This window comes from Artibeus jamaicensis, unplaced genomic scaffold (genome assembly GCF_021234435.1).
Source record: "Artibeus jamaicensis isolate MK-2021 breed Jamaican fruit bat unplaced genomic scaffold, CSHL_Jam_final contig_908, whole genome shotgun sequence".
Classification (NCBI taxonomy): Eukaryota; Metazoa; Chordata; class Mammalia; order Chiroptera; family Phyllostomidae; genus Artibeus; species Artibeus jamaicensis.
In genome coordinates, this window is record NW_026522009.1 from 7,744,280 (window position 1) to 7,770,131 (window position 25,852).

The window sequence follows — 25,852 nt, forward strand, 5'->3', positions numbered from 1 at the left end:
TTGTGACAGCATTAATGGACCTACAGGGTATAAGGTTAAGTGAAATTAAATCAGAGAAAGAGAAATACTATATGATTTTACTTACACGTGGAATGTAAAGAACAATATAAACGAACAAATAAAACAGAGACAGACACTTATATAGAGAGAGCAGACTGATGGTTGCCAGAGGGGATGGGTTTGGGGGACTGGGTGACAAAAGTGAGGGGACTGAGAAGCACAAATTGGTAGTTACAAAAGAGTTATGGATGTAAAGTACAGCATAGGAAATATAGTCGATAATATCATAATGACTATGTATGGTGCCAGGTGGGTACTAGAAATATCGGAGGAACACTTTGTAAACTGCTATCTAACTACTATACTGTATACCTGAAACCAATACAAAATAACATTAAATGTAAGCTGTAATTTAAAAATGTGTTTAAAAGATTATAACATGTAAATTACTAAAGCACACAGAGACATGATATATGACAAGCTCTTTAAACTCTTCTGCCTTAAGAAGATTGTATGGTTACCATGACTGCCGAGCAAACTGTTAATAAGACGCCTTTAATTTCAGTCATTTAACATGTGTTAATTGAGCACCTACTTGTTTCAGACACTATTTTAAGTTGTAGAAATACAGCAGGACTGAGGATATATTCTTTGACTTTAAAGTTACATTCCCTGGCTTTACATCTCCTGACTCTTCTGGAAAGACAGTGAGCAATCGATAAACGTAAACATAAATGTAAAATGTCAGGTAAGGGAATAGAGAATGAGTGGGAGTGTGGTTGGGTTAGATAATCAGGGGACACCTCTCTGCAAAGGTAACATCGAAGCAGAGACATGAGCAAAGTGAAGACTGGAATCACACAAATATTTGAGAGCAAAGTGTTACAAAGGGACCGTTAATCCAAGTGCCCTGAATCAAAAGCTGTCCTGCTGAGTTTGTGAAAGAATGGAAAGGTGTGCTTATTGCACATTGTGGCCAGTGTGCACCAAGCAAGCCGCAGTGGGGGGAAGGTGAGATCAGAATCATGAGCCAGATCATAACCTAGCAGGTCACAATAAGAACTTTTGTTCATGTCATTCTGTGTTTAGAGGGAAGCTATTATAGAGTTTTGATCAATGGAATGGAATGGTGTGGTTAAAAAGCTCACTCTGTGGAGAATATACTGTGGTGAGGGGTAAGGGTAGCATGAAGGATAGTAGAGACAGGAAAACTGGTTAGGGGACCATTGCAAAAGTAGTTCATATGAGAGAATGGAGATTTGGACTAGGATGGTAACAGCGAGGACATTAGAATTTATCATTGGATTCAGGATATTATTTCAAAGTCAAAACTAACAGACTTCACTGATAAATTGGTTGCAGAATGGGAAAAAAAGATGAGATAAGGGGATTTCAAGGCATTCAGCCAGAGCAAGGAAAGGAAGCATTTTGAGGTGGTGAGACCCCTACTCAAATTAATGAATATATGGAACTGTAATACATAACATCAATTTAAAACAGTGCTGTTCTGGGATGGAGAGGGCATCTAGAACTCAGCCTGTATGTAACCACCCCACTGAAACACACTTGCAAGAATCAACACTGGATTTCACATTCAGATACACACTCTTTAGCACAATCCCCCCCTGCCCCGGTCCCTCATGGTATAGCCATCAGCAGACTGATCTGCCCCACAGCCATTACTGATTTCTGTCGCTTTCCATTCCCCATCCTTCACCTGCCAGCTAGCCAAGGAGAACCTTTTCATCTCCCAAGTGTCACCTCGGTGAAGTCATGTCTACACGGGGAACTCCTAGGAAAGCTTTGACATGTAAGTAAGGATCCAGTGGGCAGGCAATGGGTAAAGGCATGATGAGCCTTTTATCACTCTGTCCCAGAGCCTCAGAACAGATGGGAAAGGCTGAAATCTAGAGAAAGGTAGTCTTTTACAGAGGGATCTGCTTCCTCTGAGATTGGTTGCAGATACAAATGTATTTATAAACACTGGGTAGGAATTTGAAGATTCTGTTCTTGATTTTATCTAGGAGCCCATATAGAATCTCAGAATTCATAGTTAAAAATAACTTATTATTAATCCCCTTCAATCACCAATGCTAAGATCGATCCCCTTCTTTTTATAACTACTATAATGTTGGCTGGCTATTCTTAAAACCTTTTCTTCCTAACTTCTCAAGGAAACTTTTCACCTTTGAATAACCCGATGATGGCTTTTAGAAATGTATTCCTAAAGTTTACACCTACTTACACTAGTTATATTTCCTTAGGATCATACAAAATTAATCTAACCCTTTTGTCACATGTAATTCACTCAGCAAGTTGTCACATAAATTAAAATCAGGTGAGCATTTCCAGTTCCTTCTACCAGTTAGCTAAATCCCCTGCCTCTCTCAGGAAAACAGTAAGAAAGCATTTCCTGTATATCTTTCAAGAACTGAAAAATAATAACAGGAGTTATATAACAGGTCACTATAAATGATGATAGCATATTTTCCTGAGAACTGTGTAAGTCTTCTTTTTTTCACTCAGAATTTAAGGCTATGGTTTTGCTTTAAAATCAGTCAACTAAGTGGTGCCACTCAAACTTAGAAACAAAAAATCAAGAGTTTATGTTTAATAAAGTTGAATATTAGTTTGATTCAGTAACACAAAGAAAATGAGGATGAATGGCCAAGGGTTTAAAGTACAATGTAGAAGTTATTTTGTGAGGACTCTATAAACAATCCTTTATGATTGTGACAAATATTACTCAAATCTTTTTGATTACGCTCACATGACTTCCTCAGGGGGCATATTTCTGTGTTCATCCTTAATGTCATTAAAATGTTATAAGGGAACCCAGGATGATTAATCTGAAGTGGGTGAAGTAAATTCATAAGATAAACGATGCCACCACGATGAGAATTTAAATGCCTGACTATCCTTGGGAGTAGAGAGATGTAAATAACAAGCTGAAGGTAAATGAGGTTCACTCCTCCATGTGCAGTGTAAATAATTATGTGCTAGTCAGGTGTTATCCGGGTAGCAGCCCGGAGGGGAAATTCTTTTTATCTCTTATACAAGTCTTAACACATCTGTATTCAACCTGAAGCACAGAGATACACATTAGATATTCTGTTTGGGCAGAGTTATCTCTACTTCTTGCCAAAAAGCCTTCATTTCTGGGAATGACAGTGATTAGTAATGCCTTCTTAATGAAATGGGTTAACTGAGGTTAAATACCTCCCTTACAATAAACATACAGGTAGTAATATACACATGATAATGGAGACAAGTAGCAACAGAAAACAAATACAACATTCATTTTAAATGCAAATTTGAATGCCCAAAAGAGCTTTCAAACCTCAGCAACAGCCACAGACTCAGCACATTCCTCTCCAGTGTTTAGCCATAGATATAGTGCACAATGGAATTAAATCACCAGCAATGGACTGTCTTTCATTATGGCCTGCTCTATAGTCAGTTAAAAGGCATCAGGTTTGTTCTGAATGATTTGGGTTGAGATATAGTATGGTAGAGTGATAACAAACACCTTCTGGAGCTTAGCTATTTCCTTTGAAATCCCCCTTGCGGCTTTAGGCAAGATATTTATCTTCTCTGTGAGTCACATTTTTTTAATCAGAAAAATGGGTATAATAGTATCCACTTCAAAACTTTCTTGTGTAAATAAAATGAGGCAATATATGCAAAGTGCTATAAAAGATTTTGCTGTTATTAAAATGCCACTAACTTATCTTTATAAAAACTCATGTTTTCCCAGGAATAATTAAATCCAAATGTTGTATATAAGAACCAAACTGTATTTCCATATATTAGCTGTATTTCCATTGAACAAATAGACATAGAAATGAAAAGAACAATACCTTATACAATAGCATTAAAACAATGAAACTCTTAAATATGTCTCCAACAAAATTTGTAAAAGATTTATATAAGAAAAACTTTTATTTCTATGACCTTCACAAAAAATAAGTTATATAACTAAAAGACAGGAATGACTAAAATTCTTCTGTAACAAATATCTATCTGCATGGGGTCCACACATACATGGCAAATGTCCTTGGAAATTCTTTAGTATACCTCTTCATGTTAAATCTCTTCTACTAGTAGTACCTTACTTCTTAAGACTGTCACTAGCTGAGTGGTTCAACAAGGCTTAGACCATTTCATTTCCACAGACTCAGTTACAACAAGGAAAGAAAAAAATCATAAAATATACTTCACTTAAATCTTATACTATGTCATGAGCACTTTTCAATGTTTATTATTGATACATTGAAATGTCTGCTTTAGAGACTATAAGAAACCTATCACTTCCTAAGTGGAGAACAGAAGTTTGTAATTAGAAATCTTTCCTATTACCTTGTATAACAAATAGGAAGAAGTTACTCTCTTAAGGAAAAAGAAATAGTATTCAGATCATATTAATAAACAAAACAAAGTCAAATGCCTTTTCATATTCACCTCCCAACATGGTAGTGGGTAAAGGTAACTTTTTAAAATTTTGCACAAGTATTTTCAATAATAAAGAGAGAAAGATACTGCCAAAAAAACCAACAACAAAACCCTGAGTACCTCATGAAAGTAATAACCAACAATTATTTAATGTTATCTTGAATTGGAAGTTGGACACCTTAATTGAACAACTTTTCTGGCTAGTGTTGCCTCTTAAGAGTTCTCAATCATCAGTGCACCAAATTATAAAAAGAACTTTTAATTGCCATTGATACACGGGCAAAAATTCCATTAAATCACACCACCACATCTAGTTAGCCCCCAGGTAACTGGCATCAATTAAGCCTGATAGTTCCATCTCCCTAGCCATTGGTCATTCAAAAATAGGCATGCATTCAGTTCTGGCCCCTGATGATAATGTGCAGAGAAGTTAGCTGGGGTGGGGAGCAGGGGGTGCTGCCAGTGAAGATTCCTTTCTTCTAAAATAAGTCAAACTAAGAGATGGCTCCTTTTCTTTTCCTCTGGATATTGTGTGTCAATGTCGCCCCTGGGACTGCGCCAGCTATCTTTCAACTCTGAGAGAAACTAGCCAAGGTAAAAGCCAACCTACTAAGAACAGAAAAGTGCAGGGAAAGAAAGAACTTGGTTGGGTCTCATATAATGCACCTGAGCTACTATATCAAATACCACTGAGACTAGCCCTGCTTTGGGGTTTACTGTTACAGTAAATAAAATTTTTTTCTTATATAAGCAAGTTAGAGGATGGGTTTTTAATTCATCGCAATAAAACCCATCAAAGTAATAACCCTAGTGCACTGTTGGTGGGAATGCAGACTGGTATAACCATTATGGAAAACAGTATGGGATTTTCTAAGACAACTAAAAATGGATCTGCCTTATGACCCAGCAATTCTACTGCTGGGTTTATATCCTAAGAACCCTGAAACACCAATTCAAAAGAAACTATGCACTCCAATGTTCATAGCAGTACAATAATTTACAATAGCCAAGTGCTGGAAGCAGCCTAGGTGCCCATCGGTAAGTGAGTGGATCAATAAACATGGTACATTTATACAATGGAATACTACACAACAGAAAGGAAGAAGGAGCTCCTACCCTTCGTAACAACATAGATGGAACTGGAAAGTATTATGCTAAGTGAAGTAAGCCAAGTGGTGAAAGAAAAATACCATATGATCTCACCTGTAAGTGGAACTTAATTAACAAAACAAACTGGCAAGCAAAATATAGCCAGAGACATTGAAACTGACAACAAACTGACACTAACCAGAGGGCAATGGAGAGGAAAATAACATGGGAAAGAAGGGAAAGGAATGTAAATGAAGATGAGTGAGGGACCCATGGATGGAGCCAAGGCGGGGTGGGATCGAGGGTGGGAAGTGGGCATGGGTAGGGCAGGAGAAAGTAGTGGTAGGAAAATGGAGACAACTATATTTGAACATCAATAAAAAAGGAGAAACAAAAAGACATGAACCTCAAAAACGTAATACACATATTTAAATGTTAATTATAACACCTTAAGTATCTTCCAAGAATATTAAAAAGTTTCCCTTGAAACTTCAAGAAAGATCTAATTCAGGATCTATTATAACAATTTTCAATAATTCAGACAGTGGCTTTTGTATTACATGCATAGAAAAACATTTAAAAAGGAAATACCATAACCCACTGAGGAGAGAAACTTTGTCTATATTTTATGTGATTTGGAAGCATCCATTACATGTTTATGATATTCTAATTAAGAAAGATTTCTAGCAGTTTTTAAAGTCAGATCTTCAGTGTTATAGCTGATAAAAAATTCTTACATTTATATATTCTTTCAGAAATAGTTATTGAAAACTTGTACTGTTTGCAAATGGAATATTTAAGCACATTATTTATGGAGTATACAGCCCGGGGAGAAATACAGACATTAAAAAATATTATAGGATTATGTGTATAATTACCATGAAATGCTAAGAGAAATGCAAGGTGCATATAACATGGAAAACTTATCCAGAGTAAGGGATCAGGGAAGGTTTCCCTGGGGACATGTAAACCAAAGCCTGAAGGGTTATCTAAGTAAAACTTAGAGCAGCAACAGCAGAAGAAGCAACTCCTGCTGCCTGTGCCTGAAGTGAGAAGTTTGTCAAGTTCATATACTGAAACAAGGCTAGTAGGGATGAAACATGGTGTGAAAGAAGAAGACCTAAAGTGACTGCGAAGAGATATGCAAACCAATTTCACAACATTTTTATGTGTAAATGTACAAAATTAGTTTTATAAATTTGGCCAATATTGTAGCATATAAAGTTCATTAAAAACAATCATGTAACTACAGGGTGTGGCACAAATAGTGTCCTGTTTAATTACATAAAAATCTTTTATTACAAAATCAAAATTATGTAATTCTGTAAGATAACAATATCATACTCAAGCATATCATAGGACCTTTTAGGTGAAATGTTCAAATTGCTCTCCATCTCATGGGAGACATTCCATACCCTCCCAACCACACTCAACAGCATTACTTCTGCCAGACCCTGTATTATGGTTCCTTCACATTACTCAAAATATTTTCAAAATTTAGTCATTGTGAAACTTAGAATAATTCAGTATTAACAGAGATCCTATATAGACCCATAGTATACAAATTACACAAATACTACCTGTGATGATTATATATAAACATCCCGACATATTATTAACATTCTCGTGGGGACTTTTTCACCTCTGATTTATAGTCTGTTACCCTGCTCAGCCGTTGATTGCATGCCAATTTATTTTTTGCTTATGTATATAAAGTTTACTTCACCAAAATTGTAAGCTCCTGTAGGGCAGAGGTTTGTCTCCTCCTTTTTTTTTCTATTTTGAAAAGGCCGTTGCGCAGCAGTTAGTTAGAAAATCTTGTCGACTTGGAAAATTTCAACTATGAAAATGAATCACAATGTACCCTAGATTCACAACTCGCCAGCATTTTCCAAAGCCAAGGAGGACATAAAACAATGTTTGACAAATAATAATTAAGAAAAACCATAATAACTTCTCAGATTCAAATCAAGGATTTCTGCTCTGAGGTTTTATTTTGTCCCCTAGAGTGCAGACAAATGATACACATGCCCTCTAACAGTAAAAAGAAAAATGAGATTTTTTTCCTTTAGATATGTGGTGTTCAGATCAGGTAGTGAGCAGGGCATTTACTTTTTTCCTCAAAAATGAACCAGTAATTCTCTTTCCAAATATTGACATAAGAGAAATTGACAAAGAAAATACGATAAATTAATTTCCTTTCTGTTTAACACCCTAGTTGACCGAGTCCCTACTGGAGGCATGCCTCTTATGTCCATTTTTCTTTCTTTTTTCATTTTTAGTTTATGAGCTATCCCAATGGCCTCTCAATGAATTCTCTTTTTAACTCAAGTCCATTTCTTTCAACTAAAATAATTTTAACCCTCTTCATCCAACACAGCACAAACACTTCTTGAGAAATCTCATTTTGCCACCTGTAACTGAGTTTGAAAGAATATCTGGGGGGGGGGGTGGCGCAAAAGCAGACTTAACATAGATTTAGACCCTGGCTAATGTGGCTCATTTGGTTGGAGTGTCATCCTTGTATTCCAAAATGTCACAGGTTCAATTCCCAGTCAGGGCACATGCAGGTTCCATCCCCGTTCAGGATGCGAACGAGAGACCACCGATCAATGTTTCCTTCTCACACAATATTTCTCTCCCTGCCTCTATCCTTCCCTTCCCCTATCTCAAAAAAATAAATAAATTAGCATGTGCTTGGATGAAAATTAAAAAAAGATAGTAACTGATAAAGAATTCATAAACTGTTAAGCACATATTCTCCTGACAAATATTTTATATATTTGTTGAGCACTTTTGGTATGTCATCCATAAAGAAATCATCAATATTTTGTCTGCTATTTAAAAACTGAATAGTTATACAAAGTGCTATTAATTACAATAAATTTGAACTTTCAGTAAATACCAGCTCTATTTTATACATTCAAGGTGGGGCAAAAGTAGGTTTGAAGTTGTGACTGCACGAACAGAATTTCTGCTTGTATTATTGTCCATATGAATAACTGTAAACCTACTTTTGCCACATTCGGTATAAGACGGATGCCAAAGAGAATGCTATTACTATGTAGTTTCTGGCAAACTAAATAATTATATGCAGAAATATGTATTTTATTATATTTATTATTTTTTTAAGAAATATGTATTTTAAAATGAAGTTGCTTTTAAGAAGCAGCCAATGTTTTTCTCATAGCTTCCTGTATGATTGACTGGTACAGGGATTATATTTCAGTGGTATTTTGCAATCGAGTTTAAAGGGAGTGGCTATGATTAAGATATAAATGCCCTAGATGAAAGAGATCAACAATGTTCTCATTTACAATTGATATAATTTGCATATTAAATCAGCAAAATTAACATGTCCCAGAATCTTCGTCACATTTCTGGACAGCCACGTGTGAAGGAAGTAATGAGTAGGTTAGAGTGCTGTGTACAAAGGTATTTAAGGGTTTCTCATTCTTGGAATTTTCCCCTCAAAGGCTGAGTTGCCTTAGCATTGAGTAGTGAATGAAAATATCATATAACCCAAAGGCTATTTCATTAGATTTATAATTTTTCAAATAGCTTTTGTTTTTACTTTTTGAAGGTCTGAGTATACATTAAGTAGCTCACTGATTGCTATAATAAAATCTCTTCCAGAAGTTTAAAAAGACATACCATGTAGCTATGGAATCACATAGAATAAATGAACTTTAACTCCTGGAATTTTAAAGAAAACTTACAAATCATGTGTATTATTTAGGCAATGTAAGTATTACATTTTGAATTTGTAAGAATGCCTAGGGTTGTATTATTACATTTCATATTAAGTTAGATTCTACTGTTATTTCCAAAATAGCTTAACAGAAATTTATTTCTATATTTCCATCAAAACCCATTAATCAATTTATAGCATTACATCTGAATACAGATGAAACTCTAAAAAGGAATTACAGAAATAAAGCTTAAAGCTATATCTGTAATAATAGTGATATTTCATTTAGTGTATTGTGAGATTTGGAATCTAGTTTTCATGTGTATTCTTCTTTGTATTAAGCATTATAAATGGAACATTAGCATATGAGTCCAAAAATACAATTCTAATAGTAAATTACATTCTAAATAATGTTTATTTCATTTATTCTAATGTATAGATTACATAATTGAAACAGATAATCCAGTCCAGAAATGTAAAACAACTATATAACCTGCTGAATGAAAGTGCATCTCAGCCCTGGCTGGTGTGGCTCAGTGGATTGAGTGCTGGCCTATGAACTGGAAGGTCACAGGTTTGATTCCCAGTCAGGGCACATGCCTGGCTTGAGGGCCAGATCCCCAGATGGAGGTGTGTGGGAGGCAACTAATTGATGTTTCTCTAGCACATGTTTCTCTCCCTCTCTTTCTCCTTCCCTTCCCAGCTCTTTAAAAATAAGTAAGTAAAAAATCTTTTTAAGAAGTATATCTTATTTAAAATTTACTCGATCACATCCAGAAAGACAGTAATATTTTTTTCCTGATGCTTAAATCTGAGCTCAGCTTTACTATGTTCCTTGATAATAAACTGCAGCTCTACATAAGCCACCCAAATGTGCAACTACTGGAGGGTCCTGAAAGTCAGGGCAAAGAGATCCCTGCAATACAAATAGATATATACACTACTACCAAAATTTATTGAAGACTTATAAATTTATGAATTAAGAAGTTCTTGGCTTATAAGCCATATCTTCCAAGTTGACACAATCTAGTTATATAAGTAGTGTTTAATGTTCTTTAAAAAGCTGTTGTCAGCAAAAGAATGATGGCAGCTGACCAGCTAAATGAATTGAAAGAAGGAAAAATTAATGGTTTTCCCAATTAGAAAGTAGTAAATACCAACTAAATTTCTGTTGCTTTTGTTGAGCCAAGGGGTAAAGAACATAAGAGCAGTACTAAGGAAAATGTAGTGGCTGCCAAAAGATGATTCATGAAAGGCAAGGGATCTAAGTCTGTGTTTACCTCCAAGGAGGACATATTAACTGAGTTAACGTCACTAAAAATGTGAACAGATGAAAGTACTTGTCTCAATCACTTTATCTGATAATATCCCAAGTATCCAATCATAATATCCCATGAGTTGACACATTCTTAAAAGTGATATGATATACAAGCAAAGAAAAAATGAACTGACCTTTTCTCTACCTTATCAATAGTGAATTAGTGGCCAGAACTACTAAAGCAGCCAGCATTTGAGATTAGAAATGAAGGTATAATCAGAGACAAGTAACCATTAAGGAGGAAGATGATTATGGAAGGATGAATGAAAAGTGGGAGGGGGCGTAAGCAGTAGGCTCATAATGGGGCAGGACATGCCTCACAGTCTTAGTAGAGAGGGGAGCTAATATGATACCACTGACGTAGTTCTGACATGTGTCTGTGCTAATTGTAAAAATCCAGTCTTTAACAGGTCTCTACAACTGGTTCCGGTCTACACATATGACTGAAATCACGAATTCAGTGTGAATGATGGGAGTAACACAACTACCTAATTTTTAATATATTTTTAGAAACTTATATCAAGATGAACTGTAAATTCTTACTTTGTATCAAATCTCTTAAGATTTGACACTACCATCTTGCATTAAAGGCCTCTCTGATTCATTTTAGGTCCTTTATGTTCAGGTTCACTTGACAGATTATACCAGAATCTCTCAGTGGGTCAAGAGGGCAGAAAAACAGTTAAAGCAGTTGTTTGACACCTTGAGATCAAAGAATTAGCTGGATTTTTCCTCATTTTTTCTTATAATAGTATCTAGACACACCATACCCTCTGCTTTGCACTGAATTTTTTTCTATTTACAGAAATTAATTCTTGCCAGCTGACTCTATTATATTTCACTCATTGGGGTGTTTATTCAAGACTGTTGACATTCTAGTATTTAAGCCAGTGTATTTTAGACAGGACAAAAATTTTTTCAAATGCTACCTTGATAGTTTTTTAAATTATGTAATTTAAAGTCACATTAGTCATTGCATATATTCTACTTTAAGATAAATAAAGCAAGACCTGGAAAAGACTTGATGTTTGAAGCATATAAAATTCTGGTATTCAGTCATATTTAACCTAAAAAGGATCAATTTCATATGGTCCCCACTAATAGATAATGCTACTGTATATTTTCTATAGTTATATTTTATATCAGTTCATTTTTTTAATATAAAATACCTAAGCCCTGGCTGGGTGGCTCAGTTTGTTGGAATGTCATCTCCATACAGTAAAAGATTGCAGGTGTGATTTCGGTCAGGGCACATACCTAGGTTGTAGGTTTGATACCCGGTTGGGGAATGTATGAGAGACAATGAATCAATGTTTCTCTCTCACATCAATGTTTCACTCCCTTCCTCTCTCTCTAAAATCAATAAATTTATTCTCAAGGCTTTATTAAGTACAGTAAGAAATTTTTCAATATTTGATGTTTTAAAAATACATTTCACACATTTTTCTTACAGATAAAAGTAGAGTGTTATCATATAAACTAAATATTGTAAAATAAAAAGCTATCAGTTATCAAAATCAGCATTATCATCAATTCCAGGAATTATAAAAAATGAAGTAAATTAGAAAAAGGTTTTGGAAAAGAGTATGTACAAGATCTTCACCTCGTACTTATCATATTTATAATTCATATACCTTTGTTGGTTTAGTTGTTTATTATATTTCCTCCTTTAGATTGTAAATACCATAAAAGTAGAGAACATGTTTGTTTTATTTATATGTGTATTTATGTACATGTGATGTGTATGTATACACATAATGTACATGTACAACACATCATGTGTATGTGTAATATGTGCCGATATGTTCATACATTATGTGTACAGTATACTATCAGTACACTATAAGCTACAATAATAAGCATTTTGAATTAATGAATAAATGAAACTTTATCTGACACTGTCATCTCTTCTACGATAAGTTCCTATTAGTACCACAACATGTTTACTTAGAATGAATTCTCCCCACTGTTCGGCATTTTATTTACCTTCTGAATTATTCCATTTCAACTATCTCATAGGCCTTCTTGAATAGGTATGTAAAAAAAGTTAACTTAAAATTTCTATTTGTTCCCACCCTTTCCTCTTTCTCAGCATCTGTTCTTTGGCTTTAGGCATATTTCATTGTAAGCCAACACACAAAGGTTGAGAGTCTGTGATGGGCCAGGCAATGTGTCTGGCACTGGGAGTACAGAGAGCTCTCTGCTTAACTAACGAGATAGAATTTTAAACAAATAAGCGTATAGAGAAGTGCCAGCAGAAGGGCCAAGTGTATACAATGTATTATGCAAGTTTGAATAGGATGGCTGTACTTCAGGAATAATTAATATGCAAGGTGTAAGGCAGGGGAACAATTTCACAGTGATTTGATTAGAATCTTAAAGGAAGACTATACATATAGCGTCTCACTGAATGTGAGAAGGAACATTGATGGTAGGCAGAAGAAGCATGTACATAAGTGGACTCCCTGCCACTCCCTTCATTTAGTTCTGCTACTGTATCCAGAAGACAGCTGAACCAACAAACTGCTTTGGTCTACTCTAATGTTTCTGAATTGCAAATTTCATCATTTCTTCCTCTCGTTTACTTTTGTCTCAATTCTCCTAATGTAGTTCAGAGAGTTTCACTTGTACAAAAGGTCTTTTGTAGTCTGGCTGATTGATTATTCAGTGTTATCTGATAACTTCCAGTGGTTATTTGTGAGTATATCTCATCTCTTGATGTTTGCAAGGGCTGTGTCCTCACACCCCAGAATACCTCCTTCTTTTTCCTTCTACCACTGTTATCATAGGTAGTTACCTACTTACCAATAAGAAAGAGAGCAAAGGGAATTAGCATTGGTTTAATAAATTATGGAGCATGAGCCCATTGCTTCACCAAGAAGCTATAGCTTCACTCCCTTGAATATCACAGCATTGCTCCACCAAGGGGAATAACACTCCTTCTGCCCACGTCTGGCACCAGATTGTTGGGGGGTGCAGAAGGAAGTATTTGACCATACAGCCTGTCAGTTTAACCAGGGAATGAACTTATCAAAAGCCTCCAACAACTTGGGTAGTTGACTGGTTATTGTTTAAAAAACACCTGGTCTGTCCTAAACCTAAACCAATACAATCCCAGAGGAACAAAGAATCTCATGCTCTCCCCCCAGCACTCACTTGGTGACCTGCACTCACCCCGGGTGTCCAAGCATTCTCATTCGCTCTTGCCTGGAACACATGCAACTGTGCAGGTCTAGCAGCCATGTGTGGGCCCAAAGCAACTGTGCAGGCTCAGAGGGACTAAGCTTTAACATGAAGCAGAATCTCTGGACATTAGCTCTATCTGGCCTTGATTTTCCATGGCAGGATGGAGGAAGATGGGAAATTGTAAACCCAGCGGTAGATTTCCACCCCAATAATCCTTGTCACATCACAATCATCTACGCATAGGCCCTTGGAATGCTTTTCTCATGATCCCATGGAACAGCCTGATTCCCACCAGCAACACTAATTCCCACTTGCTTTTTTAAGACTAAACTCTGGTATCATTATATATTCAGAGAAACTTTTATGATTGAGTGGGCAATCCCATATGACTTTGTTCATACTTCTTTTTTTGTTTGTTTTTTACATTTATCAGATTGTGACAGTAGCATGTGACTTATTGATTTGCTTCTTGCCTCCAAGGTCTCTAGGTTCTGGTAACCACATCTCTTATCTCTGCCTCACAGTCAAGGGCACAAGATACAGGGACTATGAAACAAAAATTATACTCTGGATTAATTTAAGTTGTTCTCCAGTACCTTCATAAAGTTAATGTTTTCCATATTAAGTAGTTATGAACTCTTTAGAAATCATAGAATTTAACTATTCTGAAGAATTTAAGGCTATTGAATGCAGTGTTTTAAAAATATTTTTGACTGTGATCCACAATATGAAATATTATATATCGCAGCATGGGGCACACACATAATATATATAAAACAACAGTTTCACAATAAAATACTTACACTTACTACTGTACTGCTTATGATAGAGTAAAAATATACAAAAAATAATCAGGTGAAATTTTACTATTATTTACTACACAAAAAAAATAAATAATGCCAAAATAAACCAAAAACTGCTTTGTGCTTATCCACAAACATGATTTCAAGTCTCATTAATGGTGACAACCTCCCCCCTATTTATTTTAGTGTAAACTCTCCCTACGTTTTATAGGTAAAATAGGTGAAGTCTTGAGAGGTGGCTTGTCCAGACAAATGAGTGCAAAGCTGTACCTAGACACATTTAAATCTCATGCTACTACCCACTCCACTACACAATGAAAATGACACACTGCTGCTAAGAAGCTTTGCACATCTAAGCCATCTAGTCTTTGAGAGGACATCCCTTGGGCAAAATACCTTTACGAATGAATTCAGTTGGTAACCTTCTTATTTTATCTGTGGCACCATCCAAGGTTTTTGACAATGTCTATTTTTAAAATAATACCGATCTGCAATGCAATTAAAAAGGCTACCTAAAATCATCAGAACTGTAAACTCTGGATTAAAGTTGATGAGGCTTCAGTATAGAAATTTTATGTCTGCAGTGATACTTTCAGGGTGGAAAGGTGAGAGAAGGGTGTCATAAACTGGGAAGAGGAGAACCAGGTTGATGGAACAGCCTTACCATAGAATTCTGAAAAAAAGAGAACGGAACTTCAAGCTCTTTGCTCACTAATTTTTTAAAACTAAACTTGTTAGCATATCATATTTGTATAAATATTTGTTAATAAAACAGTAAGTTTTTCCCACAGCACATTTTGTCTTATTCTGTCCTTATCTTGCTAAATAAGAAATACACTGGTTGTATTTGACGTGGATGGAGTCTCCCCCAGGCTCACACTTTTGTCTGAGGACAAGAACACCCATCATTGAAGGTCAGGGACTATAGGCCTACAGTATTATAATTAATTAAAGACAAAATCAAATAACTGCACAACTATAATGATCACAAATTCATGAATAAATTTGACATAAGTCAGTGCAGAACAGGTGGGAAATTGGTGTCTGCAGGGAGGTCAAGAGCCTCTTTAAGTAGCAAAGTTAAAGTAACCACATGTTTGGATGAAGACATTCTGATCATTTCTGAGTCTGTAAAACAACAGCCTGAAATTACCTAAATATAAATACATACAAATTATTTACCTTAAATTCATTAATTGCTTGATTATTCTGGAGTTCAATTATGACAAATGTCACATAGACTCTATATTTTGTTAATTCGATAGTTTTAGATATGAACATTTTCATCATTTCACTCATATGCTATAGATAATATTCCTATTGCTACCATACTTTCTATTATTTAGAGTTAAAGAAATAAAAATTCTAATAGACTCTTTATTTACATTTATACTTTATTTTCCAAAAATATACTTCAATAAGCAACATCAGATGAAAATTTATACCAAAATATTGATTATACTGAAGAAATTAATTATATTTTTAAACACTTCACTTTTTAAAGCAAAGGTTTTTCTAAATGTTTAAACATAATACATTTATTACTGCATATAATTTCTATTTATATTATTTAGAAAACAAGTACTGCACCGATTCCTTTCGTTTTACAAAAACTCTTACATTTAAAAACAACGAAATAAAACTTTGACACAAAATACAATAACAAATGAAAAACTTATTTTCCAAGCACTCTCCACCAGCCAACACTGATCCTGCCTGTCCCAGGAGCTGTCAACCTCTGTCCCAGTTGCTAACCCCAATGCGAATAGCCTCTGAGTACTTACGCATACATCATGGACCCAGGACTGGGGCAACTTCTATCCAGTCACCATCTGATCTATATCAGCCCAGTCAAGGTTCGGAAGCTGGAAAATAATGACAGTCATTGGCATAAAGAAAGGAAACAAGTCGGACAGGTTAGTGATTGAGGTTTGCAGCCAGGATAGAGCCTGATAAGAGCATGATCAATGTTGTGACAGCCAGCCGGTTCCACAGAAGAGCTCCAAGCCATGGAGGGCACAAAACGTGCTGCCGGTGATGAGTCATAAGGCCGCACTTTTCCGGTCGGAGAGGTTTGATCAGCACTGAGGTGTGGCCCCAATTTGTTTTCAAAACAACAACAACAAAACATCAAATTACATTGATAGCCCTTCTTTTTCATTAAAATTGTCTCTTCCCTTTGAGGAAATCCGGAGTTCAGGCGGTGCAGGAAACACCTGGGCTACGGGACAGGGTGCCTGTTTTTACCCCCTTGGTCATGTGACCACAGGCCAGCTCCTTAGTTCCTTGGAAGTTATTTTCCTCATGAAATACAGCAGCAGGGCTCTATTAGCTTTCTCTAATGCTATTCATTCTAGCTCTAAAGAGAACACATTTTATTTCAAGATTTTATTTATCTCCAAAAAGGCAAAAAAAAAAAGTTTTTTTAAAAAAACTTTTTTTTCTTTCCCACTGTGGGAAATATTGTAGTTCTAGTGTATGTAAATTCCCCATTATTTATACATAATCACTTCAGATAATTGTATTCATCCACCGAATTACTAATTTAGTAATTCGAGCACTATATTACTAATTGTTTTCAATATACTTCAAACATGATATTTTCCAAATTCTTCTCTCTATGTGGTTCTATTTTCAACAACGTATTGTCTCTAGTCTTTTGCTTTACTTGTAATAAATACAGACATTGATGTATTGTGTTCTGATAATGTAGCAAATGAAGAGTTTTCAATTAATATTCTAATAAGGCTGAAAACTAGCAGCTAACTCTGAGGGTTAGTGGCTATTAGTAATTTGTTCTATAGCGGTGAAATTACTACATGCAGATTTTGTCTCACTGGTTCTCAGCACCCTCAGCCACATGTTGGCAGGCACCATACTAGTTTTTACTGCTGCGCTGTTGATTGATTTATTATGAGTCAGAGACAACTGAGTGTATGATGCAAATGTTAATGAGGAAAAGTCAACAATAAGATGACATTATACCAGGACATCAAGGGAAAAGTTATCCCAAATTTATTGATGTAGAAAAAGATAACTGGAGTCTATCAAGGGATTGTGTACATTTTCTTATAATTGCAGACTTAATAATAATTAATAAAATTTATGAACTTAAAGTTATCAGCAAAAAAAATATTTAAACTTATATTTACTAATAACCTAAGTTCTGAGAGCTGACCTTACTTTTTGCTTGGCACTTATTAAGGCAATGAGTATACTATTTTTCCATTGAAGAAAGACATAAGGGGATTTGATGAGGATCACATTATCACTCACATGAGCACTGCCAAAGGGTGATAACACAGAAGAGAGGTGACTCTTGAGGGAAACAACCAGTCCCATGTATCATAATGAATGCATCACTGGCCAAGGAAAAGGAGGCCATTTTAGGTAACCATTCTCTAATATAGTATAAGAATGAATAAAAATGACTTGTCCAGGAAACTGAAGTAACAAAAACTGGGGACACACACGATAAGATTAAGTCTTCTCAAGAATCATTTCATGTGCTCATTAAATTATAGAACTGAGATCAACAAATAATATCCCTAATTTGTTTTAATTTCAAAGAGTAGATCTTGGAGTTTTTTGAACCAAGGTTTGATACAACTTTTTTTCAGATTCTAATTATTTCTTTCAGAAACCTTTATTTTTAAACAAAATGTATATTTCAGATACGAGAAATTACTTCATTTCAACATAAATTGCTTAATTAGCTTATTATAACTATCTTCAAAGTTGTAGATATTCTACTATCATTCAAACATAAACTACTAAAATGGTGTCCATGCTGATGAATATCCATCATGGTAACTACGATTTTTCTGCTTTAAGCAGTAATGGGACTTCAGGAACAAACAAACATGCCATTATTTGGATGGTTCACTCGTGGTTTTGGAGGTTTTTGTTTTGAACCATGTAATAGTAGCATTAACTACATATCAAAGATGTAAAAGATACCAATTTTTTACATCCTAGAAATTTTCAAAACCACAACATTTTACAGAATTTTAGTTCATACTCTTTATATTTAAGTATTCTCTATATTTAAAGATACTCTGTTTACCTAAGTTATTTTATAAGTAATTATAAAATGTGTTTCTGCATTTTTATATGTAGAGTTCATTTTTTTCACACTTTGTGATCCATCTACAATCTAGCTAAGTGCTGGGAGTGCAGTATAACTACTTGGGGGTACACAAGTAGTTATACTGAAATGGACTATTATCAGTAGCACTGAGAATCTGCTTCTCGTGATCAAACAGCCATTTATTTTTATTCTTTGGATGATGTTACTGAAAATATTTTAAGTAAAAACTGTTTAATTTTTGAAAATTTTTACAAAATTTTTAATACTCATTATATCTATAGTTTATGAATTATCTTCATTGATGACCATTTCAACCTTGGTTCTTAATAGTTCTTATAGATGAATGGCTTAATAACATCTGTGTAACTTTTTTTACATGGTTGAAAATGTCTACAGATACATGTTTAAAAAAAACACGAACTTGAGCCTGATCTCCAACCTGATGAGCATGTGAATGCTAGATGGTAGGAGAGGCTATAAGGGAAAACTCATAACACAAACTTCTTAATGCCAAGTATCCTTCCGCCTGAAGAGAACCTCTCTTTACAAATTCTCTGAGTATAGTGATAGCATCAAAATCAAATAACAAAATCACAGGTGGCCAATATCTTGCCAAAGAGGGACATAAGGAAGGGTTTCCCTGGGACTTCATAAAGAAGGTATGTGCTGATTCATCATCACAAAGATCAGATAATTAATGCCCTGTATCATTGAATGGGCAGTTAATAAGAAATAGCCAAATTCATGGACAACAGCAGGAAAAATAAACCACATTAAAAAGCTTTCTGGTTGGGATGGGAGTGAAAAACAGAAAACTGTATTGAACAATAATTAAATAAATTGTTTAAAAAGCTTTCTGAGTGGCATATGATCATGGCTCATGATCAGGTGAGACTGGATTTCTTCCTTAGTGATTTCCCTGTATTAAACTGACAGCTGGGAACTCCACATCTGGATTTCTGATTCATCTCCCAAGTACATGCATCCAGTTGTCCAGGAATATAATTCCCCAAGAACTGTTGCATCTCCTGAACCCCCCAAAATATCATTTCTCATTCTCCTCTCTGCCTTCTGACTATGATCATTTTCCAAGTCATTTTGTACTTTGCACTATTAATTGTCAGAGGAACAGCTGGCATCTTGCTGGATCACAGATAGAAGTTTCATACTGAGTACTGCCAAAATGCTTTTGTACAATTAATCTGTTTCATTCTGAAAGCTAATCTAGTAGTAGAAATAATTTAACTTTAACTAATAGCACAATTTTATTGACTTGGTCATATAGGGTATATTTTAGTTAACACTATGATGAGGTTACTAGTTGGAAATTGAAAAAATTATAACCATTTCATACAGGAAAGTCAGCAAAGGTGTGTAGGAAGAGTCATAGGAATTGACCATGGGAACCCTATAGCACTGACCCAGCGTATCCTAATACTTCTTTACCAGACATGTGAACTGAATCTTTTATAGGAATATAACTAGATTAGTTTTTAAAATAGAGAAAATTAGTGCTCACTTCGGCAGCACATATACTAAAATAGAGAAAAGTAACTGTTCACAAAGAAAATCTATGAAAATGCCCAAGATATACAAAAACAAAGAAACAAATATTCTTGCTTCCTCTTTTTTTCTAGAGAAGTAGGAACATGATCACCCTGCATTATCACCCTTTGGCAGTGTTCTTGTGAGAGAAAATGTGATCCTCATCAAATCCCCTTATGTCTTTCTTCAATGGAAAAATAGTATACTCATTGCCTTAATAAGTGCCAAGCAAAAAGTAAGGTCAGCTCTCAGAACTTAGGTTATTAGTAAATATAAGTGAGCTGGGTGGCAGTGATCAGAGCTGACTGCACTTCACAGTTGTGTATCTGAACAATGTGAATAACATTTCTCCATCTAATTTTCTAAGTGGATGGGTAAGTGGATAGGTAGATAAGATAAATTTCAGGGTTTGGACTAGGTCCTAGATCCATGGATATGTGTCAGTTAGATTTACTTAAATTACTGTGAAATTTGTTTGTATATTATGTGTGTACATTTTTCTAAGGAAATATTCTTTAGATTCACCATGGGCTCTATGATACAAGACACATTAAGAGCTATTGAAAAAGACAATCATTGAGGTCCTGTTTATTGACTGTAACCTATTGTCCTAAGTGTAGTACCCAATCCACCACTAATTTGATGCTCTGATATTTATTTGCTTGACAGTTTATCTGGAAGCCTCAGGAAAATGTACATGGGGAAGGTTGTTTATGATCAAAAAAGTTGTTTCCAAATTTGGGGGACAGTCTTGATCATGTTTGTATGCCTGCACTGTTTCCTTTTCTTTCTTCCTCCCTTTCTCTTTTTTCCTTTTCTCTTTCTTTTCATACATGCAGCTGCACTGCCTTATGTGACTAAAAATTAATGAGCCAGGCTCCAGAAGAAAAATCAAGAAGCAGGAAGAGGAGAGACCAGGGAAAGAGAATGAGAAGATAGAGAAGGAGAAGCAGAAAAAGAAAGAGAAGCAGAAGAAGGAAAGATAGGAAGGAAAGGAAAAGCAAAAAAGAAACAATTCCATTTCGATTCCAACAGACGTATTCTTTTTCTGGCCATGTAGTTAAGAGTTTTCACAGTATCCTTAATGAGGGGGCAATCTAAGTTTATATAAAGATTTTGTCATTTATCTTACATGGTTATACTTTTTATTTTTAAATAACCAAGTAGTTATATCTATATGATTCTCTTTCTAAAGCATGTGGTCCTCCAAAAATCATCAAATCACTTCATCATTTTTTAGAAATTTTCAAACTAAGAATCCTTCTAGAAATTGGACTCTATTCATTCAGAAGGCAATCATTAATCACAGAAGGCAACATCAAGCAGATAATCACAGTAGAGTTTATTGTGATAGCAAATGTACAATCTGCTACAGGAGCTTCCCTGACCATTACAGTGAAGATTCCAGGATTCAGAGAAGTCAAACAAGCAACACTTCCTGTCAACAAATATTCACACAGTTTTATTTCACTCTGTATTTGAATTAGTTTAAGTGTTACTGACCTTGCATTTCATATAGTGCCAAATTAAATAGTCTGTATTCTCTGTAAAAGATTTGTGGCATGTACGAATGTAATTCTATAGAATATTTCAAAGACATATCTAATTTATTCACTTTCGTAATACATCAACTCATTTCTAGCCCCCTTTTAGTAATTGGTAAGAAAGAATGGAAGAGAAGTAGGAAGGAATTTTTACCCAGTGCTTTGTTTTATATATTAGGTACAAGAAAGCTGAAGGATGCATAGCAGGTTCTGGAAAAAGAAATCTAGTTTTCTAGTGTCAGACTGTATTTATAGCTTCAAATTATGCATTGTTCCCCAATATTCTTTTAACTCATATCCATGGATTGTGCATGTATGTTTTTTGGATAATCCCTTCACCTTCTTTCATTTTGTTTTTAGTTTACTTCTTATGCATACATTTTGAATCTATTCTGTTCAAATTTTCTTCTCTCTCCTGAACCTTAAGTGAATGATTAAGCATTTCAATTTATTGCTTAGAAATGCACTTCCAGTCATTAAAAATGTCTTGGGAGGTTTGTAAAGGCATTTGTTTAGTATGAAAAGCTTAACTCAGTTCTTCTCAAAGTGTGAATCATGGTCTTGTATGAAGTCCTGAGATGTTGTGGGCTACCAACATCACAATACAGGTCTCATTTGCTGTTTCACTGTTGACATTCACACTTGATGTGGTCCAAGCTGCTGGCACCTTAGTGTAAACCAAGACTATGGTGCAAAACTGCACCAGGAGTCATTATAATAATCCTTTTTGCTTTCAAATACTCCAGAAAAAACTCCGGTTTCATTTAATATTCTTGATGAAGCAATAAAAGATATTAATTTTATTAAATCTTGACATTTAGGTACAGATCTTCTTAATATGCTAGCCAACAAAGCTGAAAGCTTGCATAAACACTGCTGCGTGCTGAGCTACAAACGTTGTTTTCAAGAAAGTTCTTAGACATTTGAAGGTAAAGCTGTCATAGCTACTCTTTAATATATATCGGCATTTTTACTTGAAAGAGCAACTAACAGACTAATTATGGGTATTTAGATTTGGTTCTCTGGCAGATAGCTTATTAAAAATTAATTAAATGAGCCCATCATTTTAATGAAAACAAAGAGGAACATGTAACATACGAGATTAGTATGTGACTCATTCAAGAATTAAAATCTGGGTTCTTAATCAGATACTCTTTTCAGTATACTATTTATTCTCTACTGATCTCCACTTTCCAATGATGTGAAATCTTTTTTTTTGAGTGCAAAATATTGAGTTACAGTGTTACAGCAATTCTATACACCTAAGTCCATGTGCTTTGAAACATGCACCCACTCCTTCAATCGACTAGGGGGGACCCAATTTTATTGTCAGTGTGTTGAGGTATTAAATTAAATGTGGAAAGACTGAATACTGTAAATTAAATTTAGAACTTTAGCTTAATTTTACAGGCAGTATTTTCCTAGTTGCTAATAATGTTTTACAAAAAAGTTATTGTGATGATTTGGGTAATGTTGCCAAACTGGATCCTCTGAGAGATTATAGATAAATGGCATTTGAAGAGCCATGATCTGAGAACATGCTGAAGTTTACACCAAAAGCAGCATTAAAGCTTCATAATCTTCAGGATTTCCCATGTTCCTCCTCTCACTTTCTTCCTTTTATTTTTTATTGTTTTCTTCTTTGTCTTCTCTATTCCTCCCCTTTCCCATCCTCAAACTTAAAATAAATTTCCTCATTTTAAAATAATTTCATATTTATTTAATAATTATATGTTGCCAGTTGTCATATATAAAAATTATCTTAGGCTTATATAATATGTCTTTTTATTTTGCGTATCTTCACAGTATTTTTTCTTCTTTTTAAAATGCGTATAGCTCTCTCTACAGGGATCTTAAGGCCATCACTAGTTATATTGTACACTTTTTGCTTTTTTTAAAGAAGTAATTTTATTATTTTTAATTAGCTAATACTAATAAAGTTATTAAGTTTGGTAAATTTACTTTTTTAAATCAAATCATTTGAAATTTTTTAATAGTTTGACAGTTTTCTCCTTAATTAGCTTGCATTTTCTTTGTAAAAATAATACTTTTACCTACCAGCCTTTTTAAAATTTTATTCATTCATTTTCAGAGAGAGAGAAAGAAAAGGAGAAAGAGAGGGAAAGAAATATCAATGTGTGGTTGCCTCTTACACACCCCATACTGTGGACCTGGCCTGCAGCCCAGGCATGTGCCCTGAATAGGAATCAAATGAGCGACCCATTGATTTGCAGTCTGTGCTCAATCCACTGAGCTTCACCAGCCAGGGCTATCTACCAGCCTTTCAATAGTTAAATGTCCTCTTACACTTTCTTGCCACATCATATTATCATAAGCATACAGAAAACTGTTAAGTAATATTTAAATCCCTCATTTCAACAATGAGAAAAACCATGGCTCAGAGTAAATAACCTATGTTAATACCAACTAGTTTAAAAAGCATACATATTAATCTGTAATCAAACTCTACAATCCCTATTGAAACAAGTTTAAGGTCATTTTTTCCATTGATATAAAATAATGGAATGATAATTCAGGTAGAAAAAAACTAAGTCATCCTCTTTTAAACCTTTACCTAAGTGATTTTGATAAAAGTCTAGTTGTTTATAATAAATTTCTGAAAATTGTATGATAATAATTAAATCTCTGTTTACAACTGGTCTCTATCCTATACCAAAACGTAGATAAGAGAGAATTACTTGTAATGTTTGGGATGTGTCAGTAAGCTAATTAGGCGTGAAATATTTCCCTCATTGGAAATAAGTCAAGCAAAACACATGGTTGAAAACAGGATGGAGACTGATAAACTTCAGTGCCATATGAATTTGAAATGGAATAAGAAATTGACCAGCATTTAATGAGAATAATAAGTACATATTTAGGTGGGACATATGGTTGGGGAGAAGGAAGATGTGGCTCAGGGCAGGGTCAGACTAGGGATGAGGAACTCCAGAGGGTAAAGGTGGGGGTCTTTAGGTGACACCAGCCTTCAACCTGTATATTGGCTTTGAGGGGACTATTATCTCTCTTGGCTATACCCACTAGTGTAGTGGCCAAAATCTGCTCCTTAATTTCTGTTTCCCCACCAGTCGGTGTCAGAAGTCCAATTAAGTTCCAATTTTTTAATTGCAGCTAATTCACATGATCCCAGGGAAACTACTGAATTTATTCTAGTATCATGGTAGTTCTAATTTGGATGGTTAAGGATCAACTGAGAGAAATACTTTTCAAAATCAGTGCCATTACCTGTTGGTATTAAAGATGACTGTTTGTTACACATGTATGTGTATTTCTGTGTGTAATCCCCAGTATTACCAGGAAAAATGTAATCCCCACAAGGATAACTTTAGAACCTGATGTGAGAGGGAGGGGGGCGGGGGGCATTAGCGGGAGTAGTCCATCCCCAGCACAGAGAAATATTTTATCAGTGATGTTTGGTATTGCTGGTGCATGGTGACAGCAATAACCACACCAACTTTAATCAGATTCCTTTCATTTTTAAATTGTTTACAGCCAATGTACCCCCCTTACTTCTTGCAAGCAGAACAGACTGCTTGTATAACCCCTGACTCCAGCCTCGGTGCACCATTGCTTTAGAGCAGTGGTGCAAGTTCCAAGGTATTATGTATCAGACTTTTTTGTCATTATCAGTAAAGATGATAAACCGCTTATGAATACAATGTAAGCCACTGCAAAACTTAAACCAGTCACAATTAAAGGAAGAAAAGTGTTAGAGGAAATGCCTTTCCTGGTGTTTTCTGAAGTGCAATTTATTAGAAGATTCCTTTTTCTTAGCAGTGAAGGAAAACAAAGAGTTCTTAAAGAGTTCTGGAAAGCTAATAATACAATTTTTATGCTTAAAAATGTTTCTTTTACATTTAAGGTGAAAATAAATAGAGTGAAAAATTATAGTTCAAACTTCCAAAGGTTATGTATAGTGTAAATATGAGTTATAGTTTTAAATGGAATGAAACAAATCAGTCAGTGAATTTTAATTAGTCACCTATACCAAACACTAAAAGACATTTCAGAAGCAAAAGGTTCCAGTTTTTGGTCTTTATCATTTAAATGTAGTTGAAGAGGTGAAGCTAGAATACATAAGACAATAGCAATGAACAAAACAACGCATATCAT

The 25,852-nt window shown here is 34.9% G+C and overlaps 1 protein-coding gene across 1 annotated transcript in view; it reads right to left on the reverse strand.

The window, feature by feature from the left end:
• Positions 1-25,852, reverse strand: part of LOC119052681 (transmembrane protease serine 11F) — a 66,532-nt gene that overhangs the window by 38,234 nt on the left and 2,446 nt on the right. The window contains exon 2 of the mRNA XM_037150035.2: positions 16,324-16,404. Within this exon, the coding sequence (XP_037005930.1) occupies positions 16,324-16,334 (11 nt within the window). The 5' untranslated portion in view covers positions 16,335-16,404. The remainder of the gene's footprint in view (positions 1-16,323; positions 16,405-25,852) is intronic.